The sequence below is a fragment of the Clinocottus analis genome, unplaced genomic scaffold (assembly GCF_023055335.1).
Source record: "Clinocottus analis isolate CAN_PGR_092001 unplaced genomic scaffold, fCliAna1.0.p SCAF_7, whole genome shotgun sequence".
Classification (NCBI taxonomy): domain Eukaryota; kingdom Metazoa; phylum Chordata; class Actinopteri; order Perciformes; family Cottidae; genus Clinocottus; species Clinocottus analis.
In genome coordinates, this window is record NW_027176229.1 from 7,770,821 (window position 1) to 7,792,366 (window position 21,546).

The window sequence follows — 21,546 nt, forward strand, 5'->3', positions numbered from 1 at the left end:
GTGATCTATTTTTCTGTCAGTTTGTTTTTGTAATACTCATTCTGGACCACATCAGGCCGAAGTGCAACACTAAACCATGTTCACGTCTGTTTTTTGATGGGGAAAAAAAATTCAGAACTATAAAAAATGATTTGAGCAAACCCTCTTCCTCGAGTTCTTAAGTCATCAACATGAAACATAAAGATCAGCTATATATCGACATAGATAAACCTTTTTCTCACTTTCTTCTCAGGGCGTTCATATACTGTAGATGTATTAAAGCAAGTCTTTTAAAAGATTAAATATTACAGTCTTTCTGTTAGAATTCACAATTGCTCCACTTAATGCATACAACCAAAGCCAGATTTGGTCCGACATGACTAGAAAATTACGTTCAAACTTTACATACATTACTGAGTCACAATTTCTTTTCTTCCAGGGTGACTGAAAATGAGAGCATCAACAAGATGTCATTGCACAATCTGGCCACAGTCTTCGGCCCCACTTTGCTGCGGCCTTCTGAAAAAGACAGCAAGATCTCAAACAGCTCACAGCCGATCTCCATGAACGACAGCTGGTCCCTAGAGGTCATGGCTCAGGTAAAAACTGGCTTTGGGATATTGATAAGTGAAACAGTGACATCCAAGCTGTGCGTCTGATCGCCTTTTCTTTGTTCGTAGGTGCAAGTCCTTCTCTACTTCCTTCAGCTGGAGAGCATTCCTACCCCCGACAGCAAACGTCAAAGCCTTCTCTTCTCCACTGAAGTATAACAGGAACATTATGCACTTGTGTGTAAATATTCGATTCAGAGAATGTCTGCTGCTCAATGAGCTGGACGCTGCTGAGCAGCCACGGCTGGCTGGTTTACTCTGAGGATGCTTCTTTTAGCCACTAGGTGGAGCCATCAACACTGTGCGAACTAGAAACAGCCACCATGACCAAAGCCATTTTCTTTAGGAGATGTGATGACGGAGCTCATGTGTTCTGTTTACCTACAAGTTCGCCTGCTGTGTCAGTAAAAGAGATGATGTATGTGCAAAATATATCATTCCTTTTTTAATTTAATTAAAATTTCAAGAGGCGTTATTTACTGTACTTAGATATTTTCCACTGCCCTGTTCTGTCACTGTGCACATTAGCTCCATATTTACAGAGGGGGATTTCTGCTGTAGTTAGATATTGTAAGATGTATTTCTGTGGATGGACGTTGGATGAATGATCGGATGGATGGATATATATTTTTTGTGTCTATATCTTTTTGTTTTTTCCCAGAAATGTTTGACTTGGTTGAAAGCTCACCTGTGCCAATGTTTCCCTGCTGATGGCAAATAGAACATTTCAGTTAAATGTTTACACGCACTCTTAATTTTGTACAGAATTTAAAAGACTGAAAACTGTAGTTGACACACAGCAACATGCAGGCATGTTGACCAAAGCATCTAAAGTGTGGTGGGCGGCATCTGTGCTATATTGTTTGTATAGTAACCGTTTTCAGTTCACAGGTTCTTCTTGTGGTGCCCAAACCAACTTTTCTGTAGATATGAATGATTTCTTTTGGAAGTGGTACAGAGAAGTAAAAGGTAAATCATTCCAGGAAAAGGTCTGATCTACGGAGTGTTTACTGTGCTGTGTACCAGTTAAATTTCACAGTTGTCTTTTGTCCATATTTCATGTTTTGTGTCCACGTTGTTTTTTTCTGATTTGTGGATGTATAAGTGTTGCTTCCGGCATTCCTTCTCAGAACTCTACCTAAAGGACACAACCACACTGCTGTAGGAGTGAGAGCACCCAGAGATTATCTCAAATACCAAATGTTCCCTAGTAGAACCTTTGAAGCACAGTGATTCACTGTATTAATAGATTTATCATCCACATACCTGGTATTACTTATTGAAAATACACTGTGTTTTTGCATTCATATTGTTTTTCCAAATCACTACAAGTATTCAAACACTTGTGAGCACAAACTATAACCATGAAGGCTTGTGATTTAACTAAAAAAAAAGCAATAACTATTAGATTCTTAGGATGAGACTTGTGGGTCTTTTGTGTATGATTTATGTAAATAAAAACTTGGCAACATTATTCTTGCAATGTCTACTTCCTTAGCATAAGATAAAACATACTCAGATTTTTAATTGGTATCTCTGATACTGTCTTTTATAATTATTTATAAATCATACTGCACTGTTGGTATAGTTTAATGTGAATTCTACCTGAGATGTCAAGCAACTTGTGATGAGCCTGTAAATTAAAAACACATTTACTGTGTCTGGGTTTTGGTGCTCCAGGATCTCTGGGGATGTGTGTGCTCTGCATGGCCTGTTTAATCCGGACATTTCCAATAATGTAACGGTAAAGTTAAGTTATACTTTCAACTTGTTATCATTGAGCCACCACTAAAAAAAGTGTTAACAGAAAAAAGGTGATTTATGCATATGCCCACATATCTTAATATAGTCTTTTTACATTCAAGGTGTTTGATAATTTAGAGGTATTATAAGGCTTTATCCCAACTTGTATGGGTTAATCTGCAGATACCACTGGTTAGGTACCTGGAGTAACTGGGGACAAAACGTGCCCACCGACTCCACTCTGACTGCAAGAGGGTGTGAAGCTGCAGTGGACTTGGTTGAGGAGAGGCGCTGCAGACGTTTGGCCCAGCGCCTGGAGTAATTTGGTAAACCCTAATAAACGACTCGTTGGATACTGAGACGTCCCGCAGGCAGTAAAGTGCCCCCCTCCACCATACGGAGGGTGATGCTGAGATGATGCAACAGAGGAGGGGGAGAGAGGATCAGTAGGCTGCTGCCAACAGAAAGACACTGACACACGAAACTGATGCTGCCTGCCGTCTGAAGTTGGGAAATAGTGAACTCTTGGTGCCCGCAAGTGAAGAGCTATCGGACGTTTATCATCGTATCGAAACAAAGAAATTAGGAGAACCTCAGGTTTGAATATTTTATCTTCTCACTGACAGAGCGTTGTCATTTTTTTTTCTTTTTTTTTTTTTACCGGTTGTGCTAACACCGTTAGCCCACCGATAGCATGAGCAACCGTAGCTTTGCCGTTACTTACTGACAGCTGAGGGGGATCAACTGACTGGAAAAAAACGATTTAACTTAACCGTAACGCTACGTCAGGGTACCTTACGTTGGTATCGAAGACTTTGTTTGTTCGTGTGTGTTAAATGGCGAACAATTGTGGTTTTAATCACCATCAAACCAGATTTTTGGTCAGCTGTCAAGCTGGGGGAAATCAGCTGGATATACACGAACAACGATTTCACAATAAGTCGTAATGTGTTGACATTGTGTGTCGTGCCTCGACGTAAATGTGGTAAACACAGCTAGGAGCTTTATTTCAACCTGATTTGAAGGCGATTTGCGTTTAACTGCAACAATAGTTTTTTATTGTTAATTTGTCACAAAGCTTTTGTTATTTTTGACAATGGTTTTAAATACATTATGTGAAACATTTCTATTTTTACTACCTCAGTCTCAATATTCTAACATGAAGGGCTTTAGACCCCTTGACCCTCAATAGTACATTGGAAGTATTTGGCTAGTTCTATCTACAGTGCTAAACCATAGTACGTATACTATACTTTATATAATACCTCTCCTTTCACTCTAGGTATACCCTTTCTATATATTTTTGCTCCATCTGAGTTTTGATTTCATCATTTCAGGGTCTTGAAAAGTGGTTAAAGGGTTGCGCTTACGTGTCTAGCGTTGTGCTTTTGTTTTGAAGGCCTGTGGCCAAACAGGAAGTGAAATGACTGAAATTCCCTGCGTGCCTGACGTAATAGCAAACCAGCTAGCTGGGTTATCTCCTTGTTTTAAAGTATTTTTTTTCACTTCAACATGATTGAACCGGCTTATGCTCACTCCATATAGTAGCTCAGTTGTGTTTATACGTTTAACGTTTTGGTTCGTGGACGTATGTGCCTGTGTGGTTGAATGACACACTGGCTAGGCTAACGTTAGCCGTGCGGCTGCTAATGTAGGTGTAGCCCAGAACAATGTAAATGTGCCACCCCTCTGAGAAGAGTCAACAGTGACCTGATAGTGCAGCCTGTCAGTGCCTTTTGGCAAAAGGCATACTGTTGCAGAGCTGTGGCCTCTGTGAGTATCTAACTAAATCCTCCTCTCTCTTTCAAGCTCACTTCATTTCAATCATCTCTCCTCTTTGACCACAGATGTTTCCAAACTTTCCTGAAGGTGGTTTAGGAAGAGCAATGTTTCACAGCCCACTCTTTAAATCAATGTCTTGGAAATCTGACTTATGAGATACTCCTTAGCTCTGCCTTATCATTGCTTTACTTTTAGATAACATTTTGGGAGAAACTCTCCAATTCTTGGGAACTTTGCCCCCGAAGTGAGGATAAATATTTAACTGTGTTTCCTGGACAACCTAATGGGTCATGATCAAACCCATGCACAGTTTGTTGTGGATTTAACTAGTTGCGTTAGGCGAGACTACTCCCCTACTACTAATTAATAAAAAGTAACTCACAAGAACACTGCCTAAATACATGATTTACCTAAACAAATATTAATGTTAAGCTACGTCCTAAAAAATGGCTTGATTAATTGCATTCTAAGCTTGTGTATTAATAGTGAGGCATATTATTATATAATGAAATTCAAGGTTTGACAGTCTCTGCTCTGTCTTAGGCAGACTGGTGCCGGCTTGTCCTTGTACACACAGTCACCCTTTTTAGTTTTTTTTCACTGGAGACGCCACCACAGGAAACTGATGTTATGGCAAGGAAGTGCCTCCCCGCAGTTAAAGCACGAATAAGGAAGGAGCGCGGGGAAGGGGTATTAATGAGTGACTAAACCACTGCGACCCCTACCTCCTTCTCTTCCCAGACTTAACTCTGCAGTTTCTTCTGCGTCCTCCATCTCATGCTTTGTTCAGCTGTCTGTAAAGAAACACTACACACACATGTTCCTTTTGTCAGCCTTAGTTCAGATCCATTGCATTTACTAACACTGACATTGACTACTGTAGCTCTATTTAATTTGAATCAGGATAAGTGTTATTGGCTTCTGGCTTATCAAGGAGCAGCTTACATTCTGCAGCACAGAGACCTACATGGCTAAATTGAGTCAAGGTGCATTGCACATGTAAACTCTCTTAACCACCTCTTAGCTCTCATAGTATGAATAATGATTGACTTTTAAAATACTTAATAGGCAAAATTATTACTTTAAAATAATCCTATCCTTGTGGTTGCTGTTGAATTTTAGGTTCTGAATGTCAGCACCCACAATCTTTTTTCCTCAAAAGATTTATGCAGTTAGCCAATATTTAAGAAAATGTCTGCTGGTGGTAGAGAAACATTTTCATTTTGGTGTTTGTTAAATATGTTTGCTACATTTAAACAATAATGCACCATTATCTCATGAACAGTCCTGTGGAGTCACAGAGAAAATGTTTTTTCATCATCACAGAAACGGCATTGTATTCAATATGGTGTGATTCATCACAGATGTTGGTGGATACGACGGAGTGAGGAAAACAACTCTTTAGACATAATTTCCAAAAAACCAAGTCAGTCAGACAGACTGATGTGTATGAATACATATACGTATTGTTGTCTTTCCTTCAAAGTTTGTAAAGTGGTACACACACACAAACCTTTGTGTTGTAGATTTGCAGAGTGAGAGAGTGAAAGAAAAGGCAGCTGCCTCTGCCCCATTTAGCTGCACTTTTGGTCCACAGCCTGCGCTCCCATGTCTATTCAGATCCAATGAAAAGAGATCTGCCTCTAGCTAGCTGCTCTCTGTTTCAGACATCTGCTTTGACACACATTCAGTTATTCAGAAAACTGTCTGTCTATGAAGAAATACATGAATATGCAGTCTAAACAGAGTTAGGTGTGCAGATAAGGCTGGGAAGTATTATCTAGAAGGGTCATAATATAGTCTGAAGTAAGCTGAGTTCGATTGATTCAGCTGGAGACGTTAGTCACTTGGTGGCATGTATGAGTTCAGCAGCTGCATTGGTGATGGTACACATTTAGAACTTTATTTTGTTTCCTTGTAACCCTCAAATAAGTATAAAGACATGGACAGCAGGACGGTAGAAATTCTGGCATGAGAGACCTGTTCAGACATGCAAAAACACATGTTTTCAAAGTATGGCCAAAATGTAAAGCTTCCAAATAAGACAATTCCTGTGGCAATATAGATTGCTTAAACTGAGAATTATAGCCCAACAAAAGAGACATACTGCGGGAAAATGTATGGTGTTAACATATACTTTATATTGGTAATTATGAGTGGTCAAAGAGGTTGCAGCTGTAAACACAAATTTGTCTCAAAATATACTTTGAAAGTTGAGTTTGTCATAACCATAAGCCTGCAGTACAGGTCTGTTTCAGTCACTGAAGTCTACCAGCTGAGACACATTAGTTGCTTTTTCGTCCTCATTAGGCAGAGAAGATTGTTTCTTTTGTTTGCTTGCAGCACTTTCTGAACTTACACATAACTGTGATCTAATGGAATCTGACCTCTATTTGATGGCTTCAGAAGTAAGAACAGTAAGCACGTTATTTACAGTAAAGATTTCAGGTGCTGCAACTTGGAATTTTGAAATCTTTAAGTCCAGTCCAACTCCTCTAACTCTTTCTAAAAGCTAGGGCTGTGTGTGTGTGTGTGTGTCTTTGTCGTCAAATTAATTAGGTGAAGCTAAACACTTCTCAGCATCTTACAGAAATAATAAGCCACATAAGTATCATCTTGGCAGAAAAAAATGAAGTACTCTCAAAGTGGAAGATTCGGTGCAGGATGACAGATTTAAAGTAACATCCGTACCAAGGAAACGCAGCTGAAATCTATTAGTAAAGTATTTGTTTTTTAATAAAGTGCAGTTCTCGGTTATTTTGGATTCTCTGGAACAATGAGAGGAGAGAATGTTGACAATATATGTGACTCCAATGAGAGCCATTGTGTGCACTGTAGCAAATCCTAAATATTAATTTATTTTTGCTGTCAGTATTTATTTAGTTAAGAGTCATGGAAACGTTTGAGTGTATGTGTATTGTCTAAACATTTGTGCTCTTGGTACAACACATCGGTCAGCTTCTCACAGTCTTCTGTTTAAAGTCTGAATTACTGCTGATTTTTGATTGTGTATATATTTCCGTATCGAAACAAACTTCTACTCGGGAAAACAACACACTGGGAGATAGATTGTTGCTGTGCTCATATGCACAATAAATAACTTCTGCTCACTTTTTCCTTCTCAAGAGCCTTCAAGCAAAAGAGCTCCAAATATGTGCTAAAGTACTTACTCTTTGTCTCCAGCTGTGTCCCAAATCACTTCTCTTGCTATCGTGGCCTCCAGTCAAATTCTCCTTAGACCTGGACGCAACATGCGAACAATACGAAAAAAAGCTTTTGTTGTTTGGTTCCAGCCAGTTTCACCGCCCTGGTCACTGACGTTTATTGGCAAAACAAAAGAATGCAACAGATAAATCCAACATAGTTTTAGGTTCTTCATTTGAAATAGTTTGAGAGAATATTTTTGCCCTTAATTCAAGCCACATTTTTGTAACAATGCACAAGGCAGCTCACCAGATTACACTCAAGAATGTGCTCCCATTAAATAGTTATTAGGAATCTTTTCTGGGTTGTCGAGTTGTTTAAATAGAGCAACTGTAATTGTGAGCTGGTTCATGAGCACATCTTGCACGAACATTGCACTAAATGATTTCTTGGCAGTGCCAGATGATTTTTCAGTGCATCAGACCAGTTGCACAGCAACAGACTGACAGACTCACATTTTTGGTTCGCGAGATATGACTGCAGTTGTTGGTTTGAGCTTTCACTTTGATCTGTGAAGGAATCTACTTTTCCTTTTTTGGGTCTCTGCTGATGACTATTCTGCACAAGAAAAAGATAGAAAAACCTTGCTTCTGAGTTAGCATGGACAAAAATGGGCAAGACGCAGTGTGGACAGCAGCAAACCACCCACACAGAGGAAACTCTATCGGTGTGATCATTGATGCAGCTGCCAACCAAGTGAAACTCTGAAATGACAGAACCATCACAAAGACACAAGAGCCATCTAGCGGAGATGTCGGATGTCCTTTTGAAAGCCTCTATTCGATGTGCGCCTTATATTCCTGAATCACCCCTTAAAGCTGTTTCAACAGCTACCAAATGTTACTGCCGTGAAGAGAAAATGATTTCAATGGCAAGTACCACAGAAGTGTCCAAAGATAAATTAACATTTTTAAACTGAAAGATGTACATTAACTAGTCCATTATTTAGTCCAACTATCTAGAATAAACCAGAGACGACATACAGAAACAGGTTTTCTGCAATTGCTCAGCTATTCGGTGTGGTCTCAGTGTTTTCTAGTGTTCAGGGAATTGCCTCTGTGGAAAGAATTCCTCTTCCATGGAAAACTGGAGCTATCACTCTCACACTGACATACATTACCTTTCTCCTCCCTCCTTTGTGCGCAGATTGAGCTGTAAATGCATCGGCATCAGAGAGCTCAGTATGAAGAAGTCGGTCCGGCCAGCGGTGAGTAAGGGGAGCGGAGATCGAGGGAAGGCAGAGGCCACCGTGACTTCTGGGACCGGAAAGCCTGCAGCCAAGACCAGCACCACTGCACCTCTGTCTAAGGTAAGACTCATCACGTGACGGACTAAATGCAGGTGTGGATTTGATTGTTTGTCTGTGCGTTTATTGTGTTGTTTTTGTGTGCTTTCAGGTGAAAAGCAATGATGATCTTTTAGCAGCTATGGCCGGAGGGAATCCTCCGTCAAATAATGCTGTCAACAAGAACAAGAGGACTGCCTCAATTGGGACTAATGCTAGCAACCTAGACAGCAAGTCAAAGACAACGTCGGGTAATATTCTATGCCTACATAGGAGTGTTATCTTTATTCAGTTGTTTTACTGAAAACAATGTAAAGATTACCTTTTTCTTCCTTACCAGGTGCTTCATCCAAGCGGACGACCTCTTCGATTTCCAAGGAGCCAAATTCATCACGCGACCGTCTCCGGACATCCAGGACCTCAGCCAATAAGAAGCAGTTGGTATCAGGGACTGCAGCGGCAGATGCAGCATCAGGGAAACGCTCTCGTGGCCAGTTCCTGCCAGAGTCTGATGGCCGTATGAGCAAGTCTAAATCAGACGGCCAGATCAGTGATAAGGTGGCTCTGGAGACCAAAGTGAAAGACCTGGTGGGTTTGGCTAAAAGCAAAGATGTGGAGATCCTCCACCTTCGCAGTGAGCTGAGGGACATGAGGGCCCAACTTGGCTTGGGAGGGAAGGAAGCAACGCAGCAGGAAGAAGCTCAGGAGGAAGAAGAGGAGGAGGAGGTGGAGGAGGAAGTGGAGAAGACCCCAGTTTCAGCCATCACAGCAGCTGATGTGGAGTCCACTCTGATTCTCTTACAAGAGCAGAACCAGGCCATCCGAGTGGAGCTCAACCTGCTTAAGAGTGAGAACCGAATGTTAAAAGACCGGCTCAATGCTCTGGGCTTCTCCCTGGAGCAGAGGCTGGATGCCTCTGAAAAGCTTTTCAACTACGCCTCCCTGAGTCCGGACCTGGCCGCAGGCAGCGGACAGAGTGATGGTGGAGGAACAGGTACGCTGACCTCCTCGGTGGAAGGCTCAGCCCCCGGCTCCCTGGAGGACCTGCTCACAGGACACCAGCTTGGAGGCTCAGCAGACAACCTCGACAGTGAATCGAGTGAGGTATACCAGGCCGTCACCTCCAGTGATGATGCTCTGGACGCCCCCTCTGGAGCCTCCTCGTCGTCTGAATCGGAGTGCGCACCCAGCAGGGAGCGCTCACGCAGGGGCAGCGGTGACAATGCCAGCGAGGTATCAGTGGCCTGCCTGACAGAGCGCATCCACCAGATGGAGGAGAACCAGCACAGCACCGCTGAGGAGCTCCAGGCCACGTTACAGGAGCTGGCCGACCTGCAGCAAATCACCCAGGAGCTGAACGGCGAGAACGAGCGGCTTGGTGAAGAGAAGGTGATCCTCATGGACTCCCTGTGTCAGCAGAGCGACAAGCTGGAGCTGTACGGTCGACAGATTGAGTACCTGCGCTCCCTGCTGGATGACCATCATATATCGTATGGACTAGAGGAGGACATCAAAAGCGGCCGCTACATGGAGCTGGAGCAGCGCTACGGAGACCTGGCAGATAACGCCCGCTTCGATAGAGAACAGCTGCTGGGGGTTCAACAGCACCTGTCTAACACTCTGAAGATGGCTGAACAGGACAACGCCGAGGCCCAAGAGATGATCGGAGCGCTGAAAGAGCGAAACCACCAGATGGAGCGCATCATGGAGTCAGAGAGACAGGGTCGAGCTGCCATGGGGGCCGCTCTTGAAGAGTACAAGGCAGCGGTGAGTAGCGACCAGGCGGAGCTGAGCCGCTGCAGAAACCAGCTAGATCAAGAGAGGCAGAGGGTGGCCGAGTTGTACTCTCTTCACACAGCTGGGGATAAAAATGACATCTGCCAACTGCTGGAAGGAGTACGTCAGGGGAAAGAAGAGGCTGAGGCCAAGGCGGAAAAGTTGCAGAAGGAGCTCGAACAAGCCCACAGTGAACTCACTCGGCTGCAGGAGACTTTCAGTAAGGTTAGTTTAAAAAAAAAAAAAGTTAAAGCGATTTTGAGATGTCAAATTGCAGGCTATTGCAGAAACTGTGTGTAGGTCATCAATTTCCTGGAGCCATAAGATGCTAAATTTAAGTATTTGGCCTAGATGGGACTGAGAGTTTAATTGTCTATGGAGCAGAGCCAAATTTGACCTTTTTAAAAATGTCACAGATTCAGCATCCAGGTCTCCAGAGTCTACCTTTCAGTTAGTAGCTCACCAACGTAACGCGTGTGAGGCTGTACTTAACACACACACATACACACTGTACACAATACATTGCCATGAATAATTGCATGACACTGTTTCAGCTTTGTCGCACATTAGTCAGCCAATTATTTCTTGGCTTGTTAATGAACTGAAAGATACAACTCTCCCTGTGTGTGCAGCTGGACAGGGAATACAGACACTTCCAGGAACAGGTGCAGCAGCAGATGACCGAGCAGGAGCGCATACTGGAGAAGCAGCGCTTGGAGCTGCAGGAGAAGGAGACTGAGATCGCCGACATGAAGGAAACCATCTTTGAGCTGGAAGATGAGGTGGAGCAGCACCGAGCTCTTAAACTCCACGACAACCTCATCATCACGGACCTCGAGAGTAAGCGTGCAGAAAGTTTCAACTTGTTTTCATGGTCTGAACTTGGACTGGCTCGGTTTATACACCCACATGTTCGCTGGACAGCCAGTGACAATGTTTCATATCTCAAAAGTAACACTTGTGGTATTGCAAAAGACAAACATGCATTTACTTATGTACCTGTTTCAGACTCAGTGAAGAAGCTGCAGGACCAGAAGCACGACATGGAGAGAGAGATTAAGATTCTTCACCGCAAACTGAGGGTAAGAGTGCTGCAGGGGGGTAGTGAGCTATTTGAGGGCAGACTGGGGTCAAATAATAACAAGCAGCATGTTTTAGATTCCTTCACTGGGAGAAAAGAAGACATGAAACTGCAGCAATTTTAGTCCAGTACTTGTATGTTGACAGTAGGCAAAACTCTCGACTATGTGAAGATGGACGACGCATCTCCACTTCCTTCCATTGAACAAATTTGATGCCACAATATTTCAGATACGGGCGTTACCTTTTTGTGCTGACAACATCCTTTAGAGCTAAAGTCTGCCCAGTAGTGATTAGGGGGTGGAGCCACACTATCGAGGTCCCGCCCATACACCCAAGCAACCCAATCGCGAGCACGGCTGCGCCTTCTTGGCATGAGAGCCACCGAGTTACTTTACTTGCTGTTATGCTAGAAAGACACAATAAATAATCGTAATATCTCTGTGAATACATTTGTGATAAAATTGACTGATGTTATATTATTAAGACTCATTATTCATCTTTCAGAAATGACAATCTACGTAATGTATACAAAGATATGTATATACTTAAATGACTGAAACCATCTTATGGGAAGAATGTATTTGACGTGTACTTTATGGCCTATACTGCATCCTGCCACTAGGGAGCGATCTAGATATTTCATTATTTATTGTTTTATAGGTATTTCTAAATGCTAAATATATGCTCAAGTTTCTCGTGTCCACTGAATTTTGCAAATATCTTCACGACATCATAATAATATCGTAATAATATTTCAGAGGTTGCAGTTTTGTTGATTCCAAGTTTCCTGTGTTTGTGTGTGTGTGTGTGTGTGTGCGTGTGCGTGCTTGTGCGTGTGTGTGCAGGAGGAGTCTATGGAGTGGCGTCAGTTCCAGGCTGATCTGCAGACTGCTGTCGTCATTGCTAATGACATCAAGTCTGAAGCACAGGAGGAGATTGGAGACTTGCGGCGCCGGCTGCTGGAAAACCAGGAGAAGAACGAGAAGCTGTGCAAGGAGCTGGACGAGGTCAAGAGCCGCAAGTAAGACCTACGGAGAGACGTTTGGACGAGCTCCAGCGGTCACGCTGACATCGTCTGTCTTGTCAAAACAAATGAGGGAAAATCTATTTTTGCTTACATTATGATTCTGGGTGCTTGGTTGCAAGGTTTGCATCTATTTATCTTTGATGAATCCCACAGTAAAAACTGTACTTGTCCTTACAACATACTTGTCCGTACAACATTATACAAACCCCTTAATAAGATCCAATCTCTAGCCATGATGTAGACTGTGACAGCATAGGTGGTCTGAGTGTTGCTGACCAGAGAACTGTGTTTTCCAGGCAGGACGAGGAGAGAGGCAGAGTGTATAACTACATGAATGCAGTGGAGAGGGACCTGGCTGCTCTCAGACAGGGGATGGGTCTCAGCCGGCGATCCTCCACCTCCTCAGAGCCCTCGCCCACCGTCAAAACACTCATCAAGAGCTTCGACAATGCCTCACAAGGTACCACACGACCAAAACATGTGCTTGTCCACACAGAAGGAACTTTTCTCCCGACTAGGTTCATGACATCAGGACTGCTTTTGGTCACTCGTGCGGTGAGCAGGTCGAAGCTGAGCTGTGGTTGTTCCTTTTTACTTAACTTAGGTCCCCCTACCAATGGGAGTCCCTCAGTGACGCCAACAGCCGCGGCCTCTCCGATACCACGCACGCCCCTCAGCCCCAGTCCCATGAAGACGCCGCCAGCAGCTGCTGTTTCACCCATACAGGTACAGGAGGAAAGGCTTGACGTGAATTAGTATTGGATACGATGGCACAGTAATCATTAAAATTATTATTAAATTGGTCCAAATAACTTTAATCTTTTTTTGCTATTTCAGAGACACTCCATAAGTGGCTCCATGTCAGCAGCCAAGCCGCTCTCCTCTCTTAGTGATAAGAGGCCCAGCTACACAGACATCACCATGCCAGGTGAGTCAGCCGTCAAAGTGATCATTTAAACGCACTACATGCTGTAGAGGGAAGAGTAATGTACTGTTAAATGTAGGTCACACTCAAGCAATGCCGGAGTCCTGTGCCCTCCACTACACCTTTTGTCTCAGTGAACTAACGGCTAACAGGAAGGGACCTCTGCTCTCTCATGAGAAAAAAACTTTTTCCCCCTCACAGGCCTGGAGTTTGCAGTGAGCAGGTTTTCTGTATGTTGACTTCATGTTTGAGTTAATCAAAACACTGGAGTGGATGATAAGAGGGAAAAGATGAACTACCACGTAATGTAGAATTTCCCACAGTTCGTTCTCACCAGTAATGAGTTCAAGTGTTTCATGTGAACGTGCAGAGTTGACCGTAGCCTCCAATGTTCCATTTATTTTTCTCTGAGTTATTGTTTTTTCGCAGACCGAGGGACCGTCGTTCGTTGGTATTTCCTGAGCTCAGAGGGGCTGGAATGTGGCTCTTTATTGACCCTGTTATCTAATGTCAGACTAAGTCTCTTATAGAAACACTATATGTGATGTAAATACTGTGATGTATCCACAGCTGAACACCTTCTCAGGGGAACCTCTGCTAGCCGACCTCAGTCTGTCCACCAGAGAGTCCCCAACATGGACTCCACCAAGACTATATCAGGTCAGAGATGCTAGCTGAGTTATATCAACTTATGTTAAACTAACTCAGTCAATAGTTTAGTTTAGGAAAACAGTCTTTAATCGTGTCCTCCATCCTAAGCAGTGTCTCGCCGGAGCAGTGAGGAGATCAAGAGGGACATGTCGGCTCCAGATTCCTCCTCAACCTCCCTGATGGCTATGAGTGCTGCCTCTTCCCCGCTCTCACTGTCCTCCTCCTCCCCCACCGCCTCCATCACCCCCACAGCACGCAGCCGCTTAAGGTACCACCTGCTGGGCCACTGATTCACCTGTACGTTGTACTGATATGAAAGAGCTGGGTTGCGTTTTTTTACCTGGAATCCCACAAATATCGCTCACACCGACAGTTTGAAGTCTATTTTTATCCTCATCTGTGATTTTCATTTGTCAGTTGCCGGTGTGGCATTACCTCTTCATACTGTGGTTGTCTCTCCTGACAAAACACACGGCCTATAACGGCTTCTGTCCTGTTCACCTCACTGACATAGTAAATCTTTTAAAACTGTGAGTGTTTGCTCACATGTGTTTACTGTGTGACTGTTCCAGAGAAGAGAGAAAGGACCCGCTGTCAGCACTGGCCAGAGAGTATGGGGGCTCCAAGAGAAATGCTTTGCTGAAGTGGTGCCAGAAGAAGACTGAGGGATATCAGGTAAGTCACTGGGAGGCACCAGCCCATCCCATCATACATGATGACGTTTCTCGAACGCTTCTCCAATATGTTAAGAAGAAGCTGGCATTAAGTAACAAACATAGTGAAATGTTTTACACAGAAGGTTGGGAGTGAAACAAGGTTGTAAGGTGAAAGCCTTCTGTGGCTCCAGAGGCTGACAAATCTGTTTAACTGCCTTAAGTGATGAGTCGGTGTTGGTTGGGTCTGCAGAATGTATGCAGTGACTACAGAAGAAGTCCATGCTAAATAAAAGAAAGGTCATTCATTCCTTCATGACGAGATGAAGGAATACGGGGATACAAATAAATATGTATTTTTGAGGGGCAAGTTGTCAGACCCGGTCAAAATCGTTGAGATGAGCTTCAAACAGTCAGCACAATGTGCCTTCCACTGGTTTGAGTTTCATGGTAGTATTATATACTTTGTACTATGTCAGAATTTGGTGCTTAGTTAAAACGAATGAATCATGCAAAATATGAGAGGTTTTTCTTTTATAGTATTAGAGCTGATTATTTTGTTTTATTAGACCAGTGCATACTGTCAAGAGGCTAATAATTTAATGACTGGACATTGAGAAAAATATTTAGGCTGAACTTTATCTGTAGCAGCTTCCTGAGCTGTGCAGTGAAGTACGACGAAGCCTGAGGGTGGTCGTGGTGGATTTGGCGCCTGTGGTTCAGTTTATTTCAGTATAGTTTATGACTACTGTTCCCAGAATTCTGGGTCAACAAACACTCATTAAGCTGCTACCTTTTCAGGAGTACAACAGAAGAGTAAGAGGAGTTGGTTAACTGAGGAATTTGAGGAGTGTAACTCTTCATCTAACAGCCCGATGGCTCCTCCACCTTGAATAAAGACAATGACAGCAGCACTGAGGCAGCACTTAGAGGGCTCTTACTGATCGCACTTTGGAGTTTGACTTTATTTGAGAAATTGTACTGTCTTGATTCTTGTTGTTTCTAGTTCGTACTTACGGTTGAATGCACTTATTGTAAGTCGCTTTGGATAAAAGCGTCAGCTAAATGACATGTAATGTAATGTAATCCTGTTTCATGAACCAAGTATCAGAAGCAGAAAATGTTGTGTGAACTAACACTCTGACACGGTGTTGGAAGAGTGAACAGTGAAGCTCAATGGGTTACGATGAAAGACGGTAAAGATGGATTACATGTTGCATCATAGCCTGTGAATCCCTCGTAAATACTTACGTTGCAAATTAGAAGACAGCGCGGGAATGACAGACTCCACCACTAAAAATGAAGTATAAAGAGTTACATACAAAATGTAAATACTTTTTGCAGAAGAAATGCAGACCATGAGTACAATCAAAAAGTGGTTTGAGTTTATTAAAATCTTTAGAACTTTATATTTGTTCGACTTTCCTTTCAGTCGGCTGTGGTGTTGTTGAAGGCAGTCCAAGATCACCTGTCTCGACGTGTGCAGAGATAATATAAACGTCAAAACATTAACCTAAAAATGACTCGTGCTAAATTGACAACCCACAGATGTGTCAAGAGTCTTTTGCCGTATTGAAGCTCTGTTTACCCCTTTTTAACTGAGGCAGGTCGTGGTTACCATGGCACCTTGGTTCCTCTCCAGGAAGTGTGCAACATTTCCCACATCCTGCAAGTTACCAACCCGACAAAAACACGAGGCTATCTCTGAATCATCGTGACACCATCCAGATTATCGTTGAGGAGACTTGCGTTTCGAGTTGCATAAAACCTTAGTGGTTGTTTAAAATCACATATTTACAGCCCCTGCAAAGGTCAGATGGCAGTTGATGGTGGAAAAGATGATAAATGTGATATGAATGAGTATGGTTGACACGTCACATAAAACCCCAGCCCTGTCGTCAGATCATGCTGCGGTCCTCTGCGGTTAAATCATTTTTAAAGAGTTCCCATTGATGTTGTCCTGAACTGTAAATGTTCTGTCGAGTTAAATTAACACGTTGTTTTTCAGAAAATTGATATCACAAACTTCAGCAGCAGCTGGAATGATGGCCTGGCCTTCTGCGCTGTGCTTCACACCTACCTGCCCGCACACATCCCCTACCAGGAGCTCACCAGCCAGGAGAAGGCAAGTAGAGCCCCCAGGAAAGCCCCGACCTTTAAGCCATCGCGACTGTCAACACCGATGTGTTAGACATATAGTAGTGTGACTTTGACTCTCTCTTTTTTTTCACAGAGGAGAAACTTCACTTTAGCTTTTCAGGCTGCAGAGAGCGTGGGCATCAAATGCACTTTGGTAAGCTTGATACCAATGTGAAATTATTAATTCTGATAAATATAAGTGGAACCATGGAATAACTGTGCACTTAGTATAAATAAGACATACAGGAAAAATCCAGACACAACCTCGGGTCAGATGAAATGCCTTACTTTAGACATTATATGAAAAATGTGTACAGAAACACGTCTTTCTCTCTTTGCCCAGTTACGTCTTTTTTTTTAATATCTCCCTCTTACTCATAATGTAAATATACTGACCCAGGAGACGGTTAGCTTAGTTTCGCAAAAACACTGGAAACGATGGTACAGATAAAGTAAATGAGATGCAACATGTTAATTAGTGAGGCAGATTTACTGGGATATGCAGCAGGTTTCAGTGGCACAGATGTCTACAGTTTAGCAGTGAGTTTTTCATCCTTAACTGTTTCTTTCTGTATTCCAGGACTTAAATGAGATGGTGCACACAGAGAGGCCGGACTGGCAAAGTGTCATGACTTATGTCACAGCCATATACAAGTACTTTGAGACCTGACTCCGCCATCTCACCCACCTTGCTTCTGCAGCACAATCAGAGCCACGCCAGCCCTTCTGAGCTCTCTGCAACCGCTCAAAACCCACAGAAGCCTGGTATACCTCACTGCGCCCTCACCACCACCACCACAAAACATCCAATCACGCTGCACGTCGGTATTAAGCAACACTTAAGGCAGATCAAAACCTCAGTGGACTCGCACACTTACTACATCCTTCCAATGCAGCGTAGAAGGTGCTTTGTGTCGAGTTGGAGTCGCAAGGACTTGCCTGTATATCTACTGTTACATTCTTCAGCCATGAGAAGGAAGTCTGGTCAGCCAAGTATGAACTGACCAGCGATCATGTTTCCCTTCGGTTCGCGCCTGAAGGAGCTACATAAAAAAGGAACCAAGTCTCAGTGCCTTCTACCTGGCTTTTCTTGGCAAATACTATTCCTTCACCGTCAACCTAGTTTCCAGGAGAATCCCTGCAAATCTGACTTTCAGCGTGCTACTTTGCCAGAGCACTAATGTTCATAAATAGTCCTAATGTTTTTCTTTTTTCTTTTCTTGGTTGTGAATAATTTGCAGAAAACATTCGCTTCTACAGAATAACGAACCAAAAGTCAGCGATGTTTGAATTCCCCCGGACAACCCTTTGCACCAAGTCTTCCAGACGTTACAGTTCGATACCGGTGCCTCTCTCTTTCGATGGATAAAGTGCCTGTGTGAGTTTTAATGCAGGAGGCCAGGATATGAGCTCTCTCGATGTGCCAATCCTCCACAGAGGCAGGCCGTGTCTTTTCACTACAGTTTGTGAAGCTGAAGATTTCAGGAGTTGTTGCCAAATACGTTTCACAGCCTTTTGATTGTCGATTTCTGACTAATTGGTTATCAGGACAGAGTGACGCTGCAGACAGCTACTATATCAGCATTGGAATATGACTGACAGAAATATGCTATTCTACAACACTACTCGACATAAAACAGCACTAACACACTCTTATGATGCTCGTTTCACTAAAAGATTCATTCGTAACTGACGTGTATAGAGTCACACATTAATGAGTGTTTGCATTTTGTAGGCCTGCATTTGCCATCTTGCACTTAAACTTCTTTCATTAGGCACATACATGCTCACAGCATCATTTCATCATAACCAAATATCAGTGAATAGTATTTAATCTTTTTTTTTTTTTTATCAAATGTGTGTTTGATTGACATTTGAGTTGTGTTTAGATCAGAGAGCCTTAAACTTGATCAGTCTGAGAGTCAAATTTGAAAAATAGACTCTCCTCGTGGACTTGGTGTTGAGGAAACGTGCTCCAGTTTTGGGAAATTTTGCAAAAACCGATTCATAGGTCAAAACACACTTTTGTGCCTCAATGCTGCATCACATTAAAGGATCAGTTGAACTTACTGGAGGAATACACATATTCAATTTTGCAGCGAGTTGCATGAGGAGATTGATCTCACTTTCCTGTTCTGTAAATCTGCAGCGAGAACAAGGAGCCGTTCGGCCGAGCCGAGCACAGCAGCTCACTAACTGACATGTTATCTCTCAATTGTCTCTTTAGTTTTAGAGTCAGGTTTGTTGGCAGATGTGTTTTGTACAAAAACCAAGATTAGCTGTTTCTCCTCTGTTTCCAGAGTTAACGCTAAGCTAAGCTAAGCTAAGATAGTCACCTGCTGGCTCTAGCGTCACACTAGGCACACAGAAATGAGTGGTATCGATCTTCTCATCGTTCACCCGGCAAGACAGACTGTATTTTCTAAAATCTTTAATTATTCCTTGAACATTTATCAACATGTTTAGCTCAAAATATGCATAAGTAAATGGACATTTCATTGCGCCATTGACTTATTTTGTGTGTTAATACTGATGTGGTGTTAGACAGCTAGTTTTTAAATATCCTAGTATGACTTCCAGTTACTATAAAGATACTTTGTAGCACACAATGTCATATAGTTTGTGTGATTTCAGTCTGCAACATTAATGTTGTGCATCTCACTTTGAGTCCCCCTATTTGGTGTTTACAAGCAAACATTTAATCAATGTTTTATGACGCATTTAATGTAGCTTCAAGGACATTTTAAATGTTTAATAATGTATAGTTTGTCAGCAGTAATAACTTCTCGTAAACTTATTTATATCATTACAACTGTGTTTCACTATATTGTCATTATTTATCTGTTAATAGAGCAGCCTACACTTATGGGTGGAAGTATAGTTGTGGACAAATACTAATAAACACTTATACATGCTTACAGCTACATTTTAATTAAATTATAAGCCATTTATTTAATGTATACTACTTTGAAATGCTAAATCGGGGGATTTAAAGTACAGTGCCACCATGTCATGCTGTCTGACTGCTGTGTGTTTGTTGTGCCTCAACATACCAAGTTCACTGTATTTATTTTGCATGGTTACAAATCATTATAGTGAGGTCATTGCTTTGTCTGTGTGTCTGGAGTATGAATGAATTGATTACACATACAGTAAGTAGCTGCACTGAGATAAGCTTTTTGTATAGCGCACTAATTTCCTGCCTTAACAGTGAAGCCGACGCTTCTGCGAGTGAAACTGTGACATCTCAAAACCGCGGTTATCTTTGCTCCGCAGGCATGATGTCGCAGTGTGGAAATAGTCACTAAAACAAGGTCCTTCTTGTTTGAGCCCCTTGAGGAACACTAACAGTGAGTGATGGTCGTTAACCGCGTCTGGTGACGGTGACATCACACTCTGCTTTGATCAGATGACGCTGCCAGCGGGTATCAATAGCAACATCAGATACATTCTCTGTCTGGATTTAGAAGCACATCCTGCCGAGCCACACCAACACAGTGTGTACATCTGCATCAGACATTCAGTGACTTAACTTTCGCACAAGAGCCTGCGACAATGACCGTTTCTTTATTATTTTTTGTGTGTGTGTGCAAGAGAGAGTGCGATTGAGGTATTTAATGACATTTGAAAGCATCGGCTCTCTGTTGATCGTGGGTTTTGTGATGCCATGTTGCTGAGGAGTGTCAGCCAACAGTTTTATTGTGTTCCGCTCGGTTCCACCGCCGGCCCACATGTTTTATTGCTCCCGCCAGGAACGTCTGAGAGCTACAGAAAGATTTGAAGCCTCTCCATCGTGGAAGTGGAATGTGTTTTTGATCACGCTTTAGTGATCCTGGGACTTTACGAGGTCCAGCGTGTGCTGATATGAAGAGTGATTGATAAACATGAGAGACCAGACGGCTGGCAAAAACTAGGAAGCACATTCCACCTCCACAGGATGCAGCCACAAGGGACATGTTTGACTATTTGAGACCTGAGATGTGTGTCGTAGCTTTACCATATGGAGCAAAGCAAATGTGAACAGTACATTGTGTCTTTATTGGGTCCACTTCATCACAATACATTCATTTTTCTTTGTGTTTACTTGAAAATGCTCTGAGAATTCCACTGAACCTGCTTTAGTTTGTTTTTCTTGTTTCCATGTTGCCTTTTTTTTTTTTTTTTACAATCAATGCCGCATTTTGTTTTTGGTTGGATTGTTTTGTTTACTCCTCGTCACACAACATGCAGTGCTGAAATGGTCCCTTTTGAAAGGGTAAAGCTGAATGAACAAATGTGTGTGTGTGTGTATTTGTGCGTGTGTAAAGGGACTAAGCTACAGTATTAAGTGCACACTACGATGATAATCAGTAAGAAATAAACGAAAATGACAAATTCTGTCTGGTTTTATTTTGATAGACTTTTTTCTGCCAATATTTATAAAGGATCATTGAAACAGCTTCATTTGTTGTCGTTATTGTCTTAGCAAGTGGTTTTAACTTGCCGGTTCAAATAGCCAAATAGCCACGGTGTAACCTTTCTATTTGACTCTCTAGGGACGACGGTGACACACTGAAACACTGAAACACTTGATTCCTCTAATCGGAAAGAAGCTAGTGTGATGACGCTCTCTCTGCACATGCTCTGTAGGAATCTCTCTCTGGGGAAGCGTACTTCCACTTGGTGGGAAGGATTTACACTATGTTTTT

The 21,546-nt window shown here is 42.6% G+C and overlaps 2 protein-coding genes across 3 annotated transcripts in view; both read left to right on the plus strand.

Moving 5' to 3' along the window:
- Positions 1–2,064, plus strand: part of si:dkey-91m11.5 (PH_BCR_vertebrate and RhoGAP_Bcr domain-containing protein) — a 28,986-nt gene extending 26,922 nt beyond the window's left edge. The window contains exons 22-23 of the mRNA XM_068605102.1: positions 419–578; positions 660–2,064. Of these exons, the coding sequence (XP_068461203.1) occupies positions 419–578; positions 660–749 (250 nt within the window). The 3' untranslated portion in view covers positions 750–2,064. The remainder of the gene's footprint in view (positions 1–418; positions 579–659) is intronic.
- A 715-nt stretch (positions 2,065–2,779) lies between these two features.
- On the plus strand, positions 2,780–21,297 carry specc1la (sperm antigen with calponin homology and coiled-coil domains 1-like a). Of its 2 annotated transcripts, none has more exons than XM_068605254.1 (16): positions 2,780–2,930; positions 8,466–8,628; positions 8,717–8,855; positions 8,945–10,605; positions 11,013–11,220; positions 11,389–11,462; positions 12,309–12,484; positions 12,787–12,950; positions 13,095–13,216; positions 13,328–13,418; positions 13,986–14,075; positions 14,178–14,334; positions 14,639–14,741; positions 16,728–16,844; positions 16,953–17,012; positions 17,439–21,297. In XM_068605254.1, exons 2-16 carry the CDS (start codon positions 8,503–8,505, stop codon positions 17,526–17,528), a joined length of 3,378 nt encoding a protein of 1,125 aa, XP_068461355.1. In that variant the 5' UTR covers positions 2,780–2,930; positions 8,466–8,502; the 3' UTR covers positions 17,529–21,297. The 2 variants fall into 2 exon arrangements, with proteins under 2 accessions (XP_068461355.1, XP_068461356.1); XM_068605255.1 differs by lacking the exon at positions 2,780–2,930 and adding an exon at positions 4,017–4,106.
- The last annotated feature ends 249 nt before the right edge of the window (positions 21,298–21,546 follow it).

Bases quoted from the DNA above. Each gene is read 5' to 3' on its own strand.
- specc1la (XM_068605254.1), top strand. From the start codon at position 8,503: ATGAAGAAGTCGGTCCGGCCAGCGGTGAGTAAGGGGAGCGGAGATCGA. The intron at 11,221-11,388 runs GTAAGCGTGCAG...TACCTGTTTCAG, and splicing joins CATCATCACGGACCTCGAGA to ACTCAGTGAAGAAGCTGCAG. The intron at 14,335-14,638 runs GTACCACCTGCT...TGACTGTTCCAG, and splicing joins ACAGCACGCAGCCGCTTAAG to AGAAGAGAGAAAGGACCCGC.